Raw genomic sequence first — 15,366 nt, 5'->3', positions numbered from 1 at the left:
AGGAAATAATAGTCCATAAGAATAGGTTAAAAACAATATAAAACACCTGCTAGTAACTCAAATAATCAAAAACCAGAAAAAAAGAAACATTTTCAAAAATAGCATTCCAATTTACTCGTCAATAAAAATGAGAAAACAAAAACAAACAATTCATATTGGTATCCAGTTACTGTTTAGGGCAGTGGCCTAATTAATTTCCTACCGGGTAGCCGCCCTCGACTTAATTTTTTTTTCGTTTGTCAACAATCCAAGCACTTCCAATCGTCCTCTTGATCCAGCATTTTCTTTCGTTAAGAGAGAAAATTCGGGGTTCGGTGGCGATTTGGAAGTTGCCGTCGGCTCTGATCTAGTTTGCCTGCCAACAAGTCACCAGCTGTTCCTGCGTTTTTCATCTTTGGATTTAAAATACAAACAAAACGTAAGTTCCTAAATTCCTTTATTGTGATATTTTATTAATTGACGAAATAAAGACATATTGTAATTATTATACATATTTCTATGTATAAATACTAATTATCTTGTTTTTATTTCTTTTCCGCAAAACACAATTGGATTCATTCCCGCCAATTGTGTTCAGTTACCATTAATTCAAAAACGTTAATTTGTAAACACATGCCGATTTTTAAGTGAGTCGACGCTCTTAAGGGTCGGCTGTGCAAAAATTAGTAACCATAGTAAATATACGAAAACAAAAAAAAAAATAATAGCAAAAGTTAGCATATTATGAAGCAATAGTAAGCATAACGAGCACTGTATGTAAAGCAAATGTAAACGAATAAAAACAAAAAGAAAACGCATAAACTCATAATATCAAGTTACCACTATGACTGAATTAAAAAAATTTTTTTTTGGTAACACCAAGCAAGTTGACTGGGTCATTCAACGTAAAATGAAACAACACGGTACACTTATCACAGTGACATTAGAGTGACCGTCTATAATTAAGCATAAAATTATATACGCTCACTTAAAAGGCCGACGGTGTAGTATTGCGTGGAATTCACCTGACTTTAAACACGCTTAACGTTACAAATATACTTACAAACAAGCTTTCATATCTAATTGACCCAGATAAGCACCAATATATTGATGCGTCATACCAAACTGCTCAAGCGGGAATCATATTGACAATATGTAGATCAATATAATAATTTGCTGACAAACCATTTCTCACTATTGAGTCATGCACTTCTAGTATGTAAATATTAATGTAAGTATGTACATATGTATAGGTTAAGAACTTCTGTATAAATAGGAACGAATTTCATCAATAAAGCAATTAATCAGATTTCTGCGCTGAACATAAGCGCTCTAAAGAATTCGCTTTGTTTTTATTTTACTAGAAACATTTTATATGGCGATCCTGCCAGTCTAGATCAAAATTAGCAAAACTGCTAAAGATCTAGCTGGAGGAAAATCCTGGATAATAAACCAAGTAGGATTCGCCTTCAAACATTTTATATCGAACATTTTATATCCTCCTAGATGCCAAAATTAAATGATCCAGCTTCCGGAGATTTCTAGTTTTTCTAAAATGATGTTTTATTTATTTGGTAATGTCTAGAACAGCTTTGAAATACTAGAACGCCTACTTTTTTCTTTGCAAATTTCTCTCGACAGAGTTGAATTTTTTCTTTTCCGTCTTCGGATTATTGCCGAGTTCAAGGCGCGTCGTCTGACACCCTTACCGATATTTTTGGATGAGTCTTAACAGTCGACCGCTGTTCCAGACTTTTACTTCACCTTTAAAAAATTACTTAACTTATATTTTTTATTCAAACCTATGTGGTTTGATGCTTGTTGTTAGATTTTTATTCAAATTTTTATTAAATTTTTGCTTTAGTATCAGCTTTTTTAATGCTGTGAGTAATATGAGTCATTTTTGATGTAGATCATAAGCATTACCCAGTCTAAAATAAGTAGGTACTAAATGAGCCGTTTATTTTGAAAGTGGCATAAGTCATTTCATGTCGTTTAGGTTCAGTGGTAATTTGTTTGTATCTCTCCTCGCCTCCAGTTTTTTAGAGTCTAATATCCAAAAGATGCAATTCTTATTATTATTTTATAATTGTAGAACCATCTATATATGCATTCGTTCAAAAATAACAATGCATTTAAGAGCATGAGTTGGAAATGACTTATGCCACTTTCAAAATAAACGGCTCATTTAGTACCTACTTATTTTAGACTGGGTAATGCTTATGATCTACATCAAAAATGACTCATATTACTCACAGCATTAAAAAAGCTGATACTAAAGCAAAAATTTAATAAAAATTTGAATAAAAATCTAACAACAAGCATAAAACCACATAGGTTTGAATAAAAAATATAAGTTAAGTAATTTTTTAAAGGTGAAGTAAAAGTCTGGAACAGCGGTCGACTGTTAAGACTCATCCAAAAATATCGGTAAGGGTGTCAGACGACGCGCCTTGAACTCGGCAATAATCCGAAGACGGAAAAGAAAAAATTCAACTCTGTCGAGAGAAATTTGCAAAGAAAAAAGTAGGCGTTCTAGTATTTCAAAGCTGTTCTAGACATTACCAAATAAATAAAACATCATTTTAGAAAAACTAGAAATCTCCGGAAGCTGGATCATTTAATTTTGGCATCTAGGAGGATATAAAATGTTCGATATAAAATGTTTGAAGGCGAATCCTACTTGGTTTATTATCCAGGATTTTCCTCCAGCTAGATCTTTAGCAGTTTTGCTAATTTTGATCTAGACTGGCAGGATCGCCATATAAAATGTTTCTAGTAAAATAAAAACAAAGCGAATTCTTTAGAGCGCTTATGTTCAGCGCAGAAATCTGATTAATTGCTTTATTGATGAAATTCGTTCCTATTTATACAGAAGTTCTTAACCTATACATATGTACATACTTACATTAATATTTACATACTAGAAGTGCATGACTCAATAGTGAGAAATGGTTTGTCAGCAAATTATTATATTGATCTACATATTGTCAATATGATTCCCGCTTGAGCAGTTTGGTATGACGCATCAATATATTGGGCGATTTGGCAAATGCGAATGAACTCATGGTGGTTATCTGGGTCAATTAGATATGAAAGCTTGTTTGTAAGTATATTTGTAACGTTAAGCGTGTTTAAAGTCAGGTGAATTCCACGCAATACTACACCGTCGGCCTTTTAAGTGAGCGTATATAATTTTATGCTTAATTATAGACGGTCACTCTAATGTCACTGTGATAAGTGTACCGTGTTGTTTCATTTTACGTTGAATGACCCAGTCAACTTGCTTGGTGTTACCAAAAAAAAATTTTTTTAATTCAGTCATAGTGGTAACTTGATATTATGAGTTTATGCGTTTTCTTTTTGTTTTTATTCGTTTACATTTGCTTTACATACAGTGCTCGTTATGCTTACTATTGCTTCATAATATGCTAACTTTTGCTATTATTTTTTTTTTTGTTTTCGTATATTTACTATGGTTACTAATTTTTGCACAGCCGACCCTTAAGAGCGTCGACTCACTTAAAAATCGGCATGTGTTTACAAATTAACGTTTTTGAATTAATGGTAACTGAACACAATTGGCGGGAATGAATCCAATTGTGTTTTGCGGAAAAGAAATAAAAACAAGATAATTAGTATTTATACATAGAAATATGTGTAATAATTACAATATGTCTTTATTTCGTCAATTAATAAAATATCACAATAAAGGAATTTAGGAACTTACGTTTTGTTTGTATTTTAAATCCAAAGATGAAAAACGCAGGAACAGCTGGTGACTTGTTGGCAGGCAAACTAGATCAGAGCCGACGGCAACTTCCAAATCGCCACCGAACCCCGAATTTTCTCTCTTAACGAAAGAAAATGCTGGATCAAGAGGACGATTGGAAGTGCTTGGATTGTTGACAAACGAAAAAAAAATTAAGTCGAGGGCGGCTACCCGGTAGGAAATTAATTAGGCCACTGCCCTAAACAGTAACTGGATACCAATATGAATTGTTTGTTTTTGTTTTCTCATTTTTATTGACGAGTAAATTGGAATGCTATTTTTGAAAATGTTTCTTTTTTTCTGGTTTTTGATTATTTGAGTTACTAGCAGGTGTTTTATATTGTTTTTAACCTATTCTTATGGACTATTATTTCCTTATTTTGTATATTGGTTAAAGTAGAAATATTTCCTATTACTATTTTCTAATCTATTTTGGACTTAGGATAAAAGATTTTTCCCTATTAATATAGCCTATTCTACCGATGGCTAATGTAAAAATATTTTTCTTATTCTTTAAAATTATGACCTCTTGAATTGAGAGGTTTTCTTAAATGAGACCCAGGCGCCTAAATATTTATATTTATTTCTAATAACTAATAGTGATAAAATTGTAATTCATGTAATGTTGAATGATATATTTCTTTTTTCTGTTGTTTTCTGGATATTTTTTTTCATACGAGGTGTGAAATTTGTAATTTAATTGCATAGACAATTAAGGGGTTGTAGCTGTTGACGCAGGAGCAGGGTAGCTATGTATTGGTAGTAGTTCTTATTAATGGGTAAGTGGAAGGTACAGTCGATGCAAAAATTTTTCGTATCTTTGAATTTTCTTTTCATATTTTTCCTATTTTCCAGCAATATCATGCGATTCCTGCGGGGGCCACCATGACAGAATTGTCATGATTTTTATGAAGAATTATTTTTATTTTTTACCGGGATTGTCACATGCACAACCTTTTGGGTTAGTGCGATTATTTGATCTTTGAGAACTTGGTTAACAATTTTATTTTATAAATTCGCCTACTGCAGTAAATATTTTATTCTTAATCACCAATTTGTCCCTCAGGACAACTGTGTTTTTATTCTTTACAAGTCCTAGATTGGCGGCATTTGTACAACGTGTGTACAGCCTGATAAGTAATTGTGCTAAGTCAATTTTATCATCTACAATCAGGTTGCTTGTATTTCTTACGCTACCATTTTTCTATGAAAAGGAGCTCAATATGTCTCATTGTTGCAAATTTATATAGCGCTTCAATATATATATATATATATGTTCACTTTGTGACTTTTCCTTCATTTTTTTTTTGTTTTTTTGTTATGGGCTGGTTTAAAAATTTTTGTATTTTTTTGTTCTTAGGTTTTGCTTATTTCCACTGTCCTAGCAGTTCTTATTGCTCCATGACCATTTTTGTCAGGAGCATTCTAAGGAATCATGCAAATTTTGATTTGTTATTAAATTTTGGCAGGGTTAATGAGTCTGCCTTTACTGTTGTTCTGGAAATTTTAAGAGTTATTATTTTACTTATTTGTTGCTCTTCCTCAGATTTGGGTTTGGTTTAAAAAAGGTTTAGAGTACTTTGAATATTAAATGCGTGCTTGAGAATTTTGCAACTGCCTATATTTAATTTTCATGTAAAAAAAATAAATAAATGTAAGGCGCGATAACCTCTGAAGAGATCTAAGGCCGAGCTTCTCTTCCAATTTGCGTCGTGCTCCTCTTGTTTTTCCCTACAAATTGGCCGGACGGGACCTACATGTTTTATGCCGACTCCGAACGGCATCTGCAAGGTAGATGAGTTTTCACTGAGAGCTTTTCATGGCAGAAATACACCCGGAGCGCTTGCCAAACACTGTCGAGGGGCGACCCCGCTTAGAAAAATTTTCTTCTAATTGAAAAACCTTATTTCTAAAATTTTAATGTTGCTTTGCCCGGGGTGTGAACCCAGGGCATACGGTGTGGTAGGTGGAGCACGCTACCATCACACCACGGTGGTTTGGTTCATGTAGTTTTTGATTATAGTGGCTATTGCAATGACTAATAGCACGATAACGCAGATTAAAACTGCTAGCCAAACATCTGGAATGTTTGGAGCACTTTTCGTTTCTGGTTCAGCCCTGATTTATTTGACATTATAAAGATTTAAGAAGGATTTTGTTAATTTTATTTTTCCTTATTTAATTAATATTATAGAAACTACTGTTTAAAATTTGTTTCTAAAATTTTTGATTTTCTTAAAAGAATTTTCTAAAGTTAATATTTTTATTTTTTCTAGTTTTCTTAAAATTGAAAATTTTTTTTCAAAGTATCGTTTAAAATTAAATTTCATGTTATTATTATTTTTTTTTACGCCACATTGGGCTTCAATCTTTTTCCCTATTTTTTGTATTAGTTGGTGTCATGTTCAAATCTGACATCAAACTTTTTGTAAAAAGAAGTTTGTTCATCCTACCATATTAAAAAAATTCCTGAGCATTTCAATTTACGTATTTAAATTTTGAAATTTAATTTAAAAAAAAATTGTTTGGTAACATTTAATTAATTCATTTTTTTTTTTTTCAATTTTTCTCTAAATTCTTTTCAGTTTATTTAGATTATTTTCTAAAGTCTCCTAGCGCTAAAAAAAAATCCTAAGCAGAAATGAAATTTTTTGCTAATGGCCATTTTATATTACATTATAGACATTACACTTTATAGACATGGCTTAATGCAACTCATGGCTAGAATATAAAAGAGACTTGTTCAGCATTGACCCAAATACTCAAAAGCATATGGACCTTTTAGAATTCCGACAAGATGTTTCTGATGGGCTAATTTCTCTGTCCAACAAAAATGAGTGTTCTAGTAAACGTGGGCGGCCAAAAGGGGCACTGAGCGAAGAACGTGTAGCTAAATCAAGACGTACGAATGAAACAGCTCCTGCTGTTTCCATACGATATGATGGAAACCAACATTGGCCGGAGCATACAGAAAAGAAAAGCAGATGCAAAATCAACGGATGTTCGGATATACCAGGTTCAAGTGTTCAAAATGCCAGATTCACCTATGCCTCCCTAATGGAGCTCGGGATTGCTTCAAGGACTACCATTATATAAGCTAAATATCTATAACTATCGTAATAAAAATATGAATTCTTATTATTATTTTTAATATTATTATTTTTATTATTATAATTATTGTTATTATCACTATTATTTCCACTATTATTATTCATTATCTTCATTACTTTTTGATTTGGTTTTAGTAATTACTTAAACTGAAGTGTTAATAAAAATGTTATATGTATGTATTCATGTTTATATGAATATTTTTGAATTTCTGATTTTATATTTTCATTTCCAGCATTGTATGTCATAAATAAAACAAAATAAATTGAATAAAACATCTTTGCTTCAAATATTACATATTGTAACGAATTTACTCGCAAATCCTCTTATTGGCCCTTCTGCTAAGTTCGAATCACTAAATTGTTGAATAAATAACTCCAATATTGAATGATGGAAAAATGGCCTTTATTAAGTACTTCACAATAACACTCAAACTGTGCAACGAATAGCTTAATAACCAAACTGATATCTTAAAGGAAACTGACTTTCAAAATAATAGTGCTATTGCTCGCTAGATATCGTCTTACTCGTAACTGCTTGACAATTCAAATCAAACTGAATTACTTCTTACTCGCTGGCGCCGCTTTTATAGTTTACGCTGCATACTTCTAGGCTCTTCGATTTCCAGAAGTTACTAGTTGTTTCGGCTACAAAATTGCCAGCCACAACTACGTGCACAAATTATTGCTCTCTCTTGTGACAACTCAGATAAGGTATATGCATGTGTTTGTAGTTTACAGTCTCCCGCACACACATAAGCGTATAAGTAAATTCATCGGTGTGTGACATCTCATCTCTTGCTGCCTTGTATGTAAATGTTGCTCGTCGGAATGTGTACATATGTGTAGACGCAATTATTTATTCGTTTATGTAGATACATAATGATTGAATTATTGATGTGCATTCACGTCACTGCTTAGATCGGCTTAGAGCTGGCAGCACTCCTTAGTTTTGCTAATATTCGTAACACTGCCCTCCACCTAAGTCTGATCGTCCCGATCAGACAAATCTCTCGATCTAAACGCTGCTAGCATCGCCAAATGTACCACTCTTCTTCTCCGTGGCTTCTCAATGCTTTGTATGCGGTAGATGGTATCACTGAGCTTCTTCACAATCTTGTACGGGCCTTCCCAACTGCACCGAAATTGGGCTGGGACACCTTTCCGCCGGTGAGGGTTGTTTAACAGTACCAAATCTCCATTCCGGAAACCTTCCGAATTATTTTCCCTGTCGTACCTGTGTTCCATCTTACTACTCATTATTCTGGATCGTTCTCTCGCACTCTGTTGCTTGGCCAATGAAGAACTACTTTGTAGAGCTTGTTCTTGACGGATTGGCTTCACATACTCAGTATCGTTCCGACGTTTCCCAACAAAAGTGCGCGCTGGCTTGAAATCATCCTTGCATTCTTTCTGAAAAATTCTTTCAGTGAATTTAGTGCGTATATTAGGGTTTGTTGATGCCGGTCTTTTCCTCGCAGGTACTTTTAATTTCGCTTTATTTAGCACATTCGATCCATCAACCTTTGCTCGATCTACTTTCCTTGACTTTCGTGGTCTCTGTCGAATCTCCTCGACCAGCACTCGCTTACTGCTGAACCCTTTTTCCAAACTGAAGTTAAGTGGCACATCTTGGTTCTCATAATGCATCACCCTTCTCTGCATATCGATCTTGATGTCATGGTCAACCAAGAAATCCACTCCCAATATAACTTCATCAACGATCTCCGCCACAACGAATTTGTGTAGAACCATGACCTTCCCAATTAATACCTCACATACCACTTCGCCTTGGACTTGATTATATTCGCCTGTTACCGTACGCAACCTTGCTCCAGGTAATGACTTTACTCTCCTGTAGACCAAATCAGATCGAATCAAGGAATGAGATGCCCCCGTATCTACAGTCAGTACACGCTCTTTACCATCCACATTCCCTCTGACGGTAAGACTGCTTGATTTCCTTCCGATTTGCGACACAGATATCACAGGACATTCAACAGCTGGATCTAGCTCTCTACCTCTTACTCGCTCTTCCTCATCTCCTCCAGCTTTGCGTTTATGGCCACCCACATTGTTGGAACTATTAGGACCAAGATCGCAATGACGTGCAATGTGACCTGGGTTGCCGCACTTGAAACATTTAATAACTCCGGCATTCTTCTGTTGAGATCCCTTCAGTGCTTCCAAAATTGTTTCTACCCACTCTGGCCTTTCTACTTCCACACGGCGTGCTTTGAAAACTGGCTTACACAGAAGCGACGCTGTTTCCTGTATCAGAGCATGCGATACCGTTTCAGCAAATGTTAGTTTGGGATTCGCATATGTAGCCCGCTTCGTTTCCACGTCCCGTATGCCATTTATGAAACTCTGGATTTTTACCCTTTCAGTGTATTCCACGGGTGCGTCCGCATTTGCAAGATGAGCCAATCTTTCAATATCTGAAGCAAACTCCTGCAATGTTTCATTTGCTTTTTGGTAGCGGTTTTGCAACTCAATTTGGAATATCTGTTTCCTATGCTCGCTTCCGTAACGTCTCTCTAAAGCGCTCATCAATGTTTCGTAGTGGTTCCGCTCGTACTCTGGGATGGTCTGTAAGATTTCCGCGGCAGGCCCTTTCAGTGCCACGAACAGAGCTGCAACTTTATCTTCAGCATTCCATTGGTTCACTGCTGCGGTCTTCTCAAACTGTAGCTTAAAGACCTGAAAAGGAACAGAACCGTCAAAGGATGGTGTCTTTACCTTTGGATTACTCGCTGAAACAGCTGGGCGGTTTAGTTGTAACTGCTCCATACGACCTTTTAACGCTTCTATTTCGGCATCAATTTTGTCCTCGAGTTGTAAAATTTTTGCATCCTGCTCTTCCAGTTTCACAAAGAGCTGCGCTGATACCTGTTCCGAAATTTGTGCCGACATTTCAGATATACGTGCCTCTTGCGCTTCCAGTTGAGATGCCAAATATGTCTTCTGTTCTTCCAATTGTGTCTCCATCTTGGATGTAATCTGTGTCGACATTTCTGACATTCGCGTTTCTTGTGCTTCAATCTTCGATGTTATTCGTGTCTCTTGGGATTCCATCTGTGATGACATATACGTTTTCTGTTCTTCCAATTGTGATGACATGTTGGTAGATATTTGTGATGACATTTCGGACATTTGTGCCGATATTGCAACCAATATCATATTCAGGTCTGTGTTCGCCATTGTCTGCGGTGTTTCATTTTTCTCTTCAATTTTTGTTGTTGTCTCGTCCTCATCAGGATAAAAAACATACTCGTCCACATCAATTCCTTCTGCTTCCATTGCCTCTCGTAGCCGTGCCTGAAGTTCGAGTTTAACGCCGCTTGTATTCATCCCACGTGCTTCCAACTCCTTCTTTAGTTGCTGGATCTTCAATTCACTGAACTTTGCCATGTCCTTGTTGTCCTCTGGAATTTATTCAACAATTCCTCTTCTGACACCAATTGTAACGAATTTACTCGCAAATCCTCTTATTGGCCCTTCTGCTAAGTTCGAATCACTAAATTGTTGAATAAATAACTCCAATATTGAATGATGGAAAAATGGCCTTTATTAAGTACTTCACAATAACACTCAAACTGTGCAACGAATAGCTTAATAACCAAACTGATATCTTAAAGGAAACTGACTTTCAAAATAATAGTGCTATTGCTCGCTAGATATCGTCTTACTCGTAACTGCTTGACAATTCAAATCAAACTGAATTACTTCTTACTCGCTGGCGCCGCTTTTATAGTTTACGCTGCATACTTCTAGGCTCTTCGATTTCCAGAAGTTACTAGTTGTTTCGGCTACAAAATTGCCAGCCACAACTACGTGCACAAATTATTGCTCTCTCTTGTGACAACTCAGATAAGGTATATGCATGTGTTTGTAGTTTACAGTCTCCCGCACACACATAAGCGTATAAGTAAATTCATCGGTGTGTGACATCTCATCTCTTGCTGCCTTGTATGTAAATGTTGCTCGTCGGAATGTGTACATATGTGTAGACGCAATTATTTATTCGTTTATGTAGATACATAATGATTGAATTATTGATGTGCATTCACGTCACTGCTTAGATCGGCTTAGAGCTGGCAGCACTCCTTAGTTTTGCTAATATTCGTAACAATATGTATGTTTTTCTGTACCTTTAACGAAATTTGTTGCCATATGGCAACATTGAAAAAAACTGTTTTCCGAAAATAATTTTGAAATTTTTTTTATTTATTATTGCTAATGGAACCAATAAGAGGTCTCGCGTAAAATTGTAGATTTTTTGACTACTCTATAAAAAGTTGTACTGAAAGGGTTAAACATTTTCCCTGAATTTTAAAATTTTTTTTCGTTCAGAAAAAATGTTGAGCCAGCTCTAACTTGCACACTCAAATTGATTGCCCTACAAAACTGTGTACTCAGAAATATGGTAGAATTGTTGAAATTTGCTAGAATTGCCAAAAAGTTGAAAATGTTGATGGCCGTTTTGGCATATTTTAAAAAATTTCCCTGAACTTTGTTCAAATTTTTAAGGACATTTTTTATGGTTTATGTTTTAGAAATCGTTTTATTTTAATTGGGAATTATTAGAGATATTATCTTAGTATTTCGTCTAATGCAATTAAAAAAAATGTTATTGAACGAAATAAGCTGTGAGCGACTCCATGTACAAAAATATGTGTATATATATGTATAGCCTATGTGTTATAAAAAACAAAAATTCTATGTTTGAACTGAAATTACATATGTAACTGCTTTCATCTACATACATACATATGTATTTTAATTTTTGGAATTAAAAATTGCAATTTCCTTTCCTTTGAAAATATACGTAAAATAAAATAAAAGTATTGCAATAAAACAAAGCTAAGATGTTTGAATTTGTAAAAGGGAATTTATGTTTTGTAGATAACGTTTTCTTGAGCCTTCCTGACCACCCATCACAGATCTGCCACCGCAGTCTTGTCAAATGAATGCCATCACAAACCCATCAAAGAACTGGGTCTTTGGACCCATCACCGGTCTACCAGTTAAATGTCGTCAAAGAAGCAGTTCTCTCAACCCATCACCGGTATACCCCTATAGTGTTGTCAAAGAACCTATTCTTTCAACCCATCACAGTTTTGCCCCAAAAGTCTATATACGGTGGCAATTGGTCACAGTTTTGCCCCAAAAGTATCTATACGGTGGCTATTGGTCACCTCCAATGGCAACCAAGTGTTAAAGTTGCAAGTCTTTTCCATAGTAAAGGATAGGAAATGTGACAGGTACCTTTTATTTGTGACCGGTTTGTGATATATCACGTACCAGTTCCTTTGCCTGAAGGGGGGTAAGCGTCTCAAGCCCGCTCAATTTATTCTAGTTATACGTACTTATTTTCTCTTATATTAATTGCTGCCAGTAATGCTGCCATTTGGATGATCCTTCAGAATATTGCTATTTTTAACATGTTATTTAAGTCCGCTTATTCCACTTCCCCTTATGCTTGTACACTGCCATGCATGCTCATATTAATTTTGTACGACCTCAAAATTTTGTTTTGTTATCTGAATTTGTAGTAGCATGCGCTCGTCTAATCTCCTCTAGCCTTCGATCCGTTTATAAAATTGTGCCAAGGTTATTTGTGGATGCATTGATGCGCTCGTCTAATCTCCTCTTGCCTTCGATCCATTTATAAAATTGTACCACATTTTTCTCAGGACTGTTTTATGTTGGTTAATTTTACTTTTTACCATTGCAGGATCTGCCAGATCTTTAGCAGGATCTGGCGAGATCTAGTTAATTTTAGTTTCGGCAAAAAAAATAAAAACTTGGCAGGATCTTCCTCCAACTAGATTTTTAGTTTGGCAGGATCGCCATATAAAATGTTCGATGTAAAATGTTGAAGGCGAATTCTGCTTGGTTTATTATCCAGGATTTTCCTCCAGCTAGATCTTTAGCAGTTTTGCTAATTTTGATCTAGACTGGCAGGATCGCCATATAAAATGTTTCTAATAAAACAAAAACAAAGTGAATTCCTTAGAGCGCTTATGTTCAGCGCAGAAATCTGATTAATTGCTTTATTGATGAAATTCATTCCTATTTATACAAACGTTCTTAACCTATACATATGTACATACTTACATTACTATTTACATGCTAGAGGTGCATGACTCAATAGTGAGAAATGGTTTGTCAGCAAATTATTATATCGACCTACATATTGTCAATATGATTCCCGCTTGAGCAGTTTGGTATGACGCATCAATATATTGGGCGATTTGGCAAATGCGAATGAACCCATGGTGGTTATCTGGGTCAATTAGATATGAACGTTTGTTTGTAAGTATATTTGTAACGTTAAGCGTGTTTGAAGTGAGGTGAATTCCACGCAATACTACAAGGATTTCTTTACCAAATCTCTTTTATATTTTGTGTTTACCCGTGGAGTACTAATCGAAAATTTTACCAGTTATAAAAAATGTATCAGGGACTTGGTACCTAAAGCTACTACCTTCCTTTATACACAAACTATTTAACTACATGTTTTTACATAAATACACTAGTTGGTGTGTATGAAAGAGTAAGAGGCCCAAACTAATACATACATAAAATATTTGCTCTTAAAAGATGTATCTGAATAAAAACTTCGTTATACAATAAGGGTATTCATTTTAATTTTTAATTTTACAAGCGCTGGAACTTAATCGTCCGGAGAAATATAACTTACTTACTTAATTGGCGGTTAACCGTTTAAACGGTTATGGCCGTCCAACAAGGCTCACTAGTCGCTTATTCTCTGGGTTAACTGACGCCAGTTAGTCACACCAAGGGAATTTGAATCGTTTTCCAATCTTTCGAATTACTTTTCTCTCGGGAGAAAAATGCTGGATATAAATTTGAGAACCACAATTTTTTAAAATTTCCCTAAGGTTTGGAGTATAAGTGAAAATAATTGTGCAGGTCAAAATTTATTTATCAAGTACGCCGGCGTACACCGTCGCACGGCCGGTATTATACGAAGTATACGTCATCACCGCCGATAAAGCAATCGACGTTAACCTCTAATGGCCACTGGCGGTGATGTCGGCCTTTACACGGATATCAACCCATCGAAACAGACAGGCATCAGTGCCTTCTCCTCAAGGAGTTCCGACATTTTAAGTGCATGCCTTTCAATCATGGTCTTTAAAATCAAACGTTTGCCGTGGTTCTCATCCGTGGCTTGTTGAAATTTTTCATTGCATGGCGTTTTTTATGTGGCAGCAGTGAACAAAAGAACTTGGCTGCGAAATTTCTTTCCCACCACCAAATCCAACAACTTTTTCCGAGAGTTCTGATCCGAAGCTTATTACTTCGCTTCATTGGAAAGCGTTTAACGTGGCAAGTCCCAAGCCAGCACACAACTCAGGAACGGCCTACCTACAGCGGGTATATTCTAAGCCCCCATAACCTGCAGGAGTTTCTTCCATAATTGCTTCTGCCAAACCTAACAAAAATCAAGTTTAAACATCACTAAATGACGCTGTTCCTGCGTAATTGGTTCTTTCGTCTACTAGAGTTAACAGACGCGTCAAATATTATAGTCTAAGAATCCATATCATAACTTTTGAAGAAAACTCTTGATATCCGAGTTTCTATATAATTTCTTGACCCTGTTTTCTTCAGAACAAACTTCTGAAACCTGCCGCTTAGTTAGTAGTTACACATTTGTAAAAGTAATTTATATGCATGTTAAGCTTTCCATCAAAATCGACACATTTTTACTATAAACTTTATTTGAAATTTGCAGGCCTAAGACAACATCACTGCCGCCATTGTGGCAAAGCTGTGTGCGATACTTGTTCCTCAAACCGAATAAATATACCGATAATGGGATTTGAATTCGATGTACGATGTTGTGATTCATGCTACCAGCAATTGCAAAGTGTTGAGTATGTCTGTTAAAATTTTAAGACTTTACAAATATATTTGTTCTTATAGACGTCCGTCATTGGCTTCGTTTCATGATGCAAAGCACTCTATCGTCAACATGGATTTGGACGAGGAACGAAAATTGCTATTGACAGTAGGGCAAGACCGTATTATAAAAATTTGGGATTTATCTGCAATGTGGTCACAATAAATACATCCGCAACTTTCTAAGTGTAAATATCAAATTATTGAATGTACTTGTAATTGAATCTTATGGCCTTTTATTTTTTTTAAATAATGTTGCTATCCGTTGGGCAAAATGGTTGAATTTTTGTGAAAATATTGCCTTTTAGGCCCGGTTTTTCAGTACAAGTTCAACTCAGTTTGTCAGCTAAACTACGCTTAAACTTATTCTGCAGTTTTTCAGTCTACTTTAACTGAAGGTTAAGCTGAGCTTAAGCGGCCGATCTGGCATGGTTAATCTCTAGTTAACCTATCGGCGATTTGCGTTCGTTCGAAATGGCGTCGAATATATCCAACAAGCATTTGGGCTTGAGTACCATTATAGCTCATGTTGATAACTAGCATACCTCTAAATTCTCAAGAGTTGTTACG

General features: G+C 35.5%; 1 protein-coding gene across 3 annotated transcripts in view; it reads left to right on the top strand.

Annotated features, from left to right (window-relative positions):
• The window catches only part of Wdfy2 (WD repeat and FYVE domain containing 2), a 667,747-nt gene extending 652,727 nt beyond the window's left edge, over nt 1-15,020 (top strand). For 2 of the 3 annotated variants that reach the window (XM_067766128.1, XM_067766129.1), the window contains 2 exons: nt 14,630-14,771; nt 14,821-15,020. In XM_067766128.1, coding sequence (XP_067622229.1) covers nt 14,630-14,771; nt 14,821-14,962 — 284 coding nt within the window. In that variant the 3' untranslated portion in view covers nt 14,963-15,020. The remainder of the gene's footprint in view (nt 1-14,629; nt 14,772-14,820) is intronic. The other variant, XM_067766130.1, reaches the window with a different exon arrangement.
• The last annotated feature ends 346 nt before the right edge of the window (nt 15,021-15,366 follow it).

Source organism: Eurosta solidaginis, chromosome 2, assembly GCF_040869045.1.
Source record: "Eurosta solidaginis isolate ZX-2024a chromosome 2, ASM4086904v1, whole genome shotgun sequence".
Classification (NCBI taxonomy): domain Eukaryota; kingdom Metazoa; phylum Arthropoda; class Insecta; order Diptera; family Tephritidae; genus Eurosta; species Eurosta solidaginis.
This window is presented reverse-complemented; position numbering and strand designations above follow the sequence as displayed.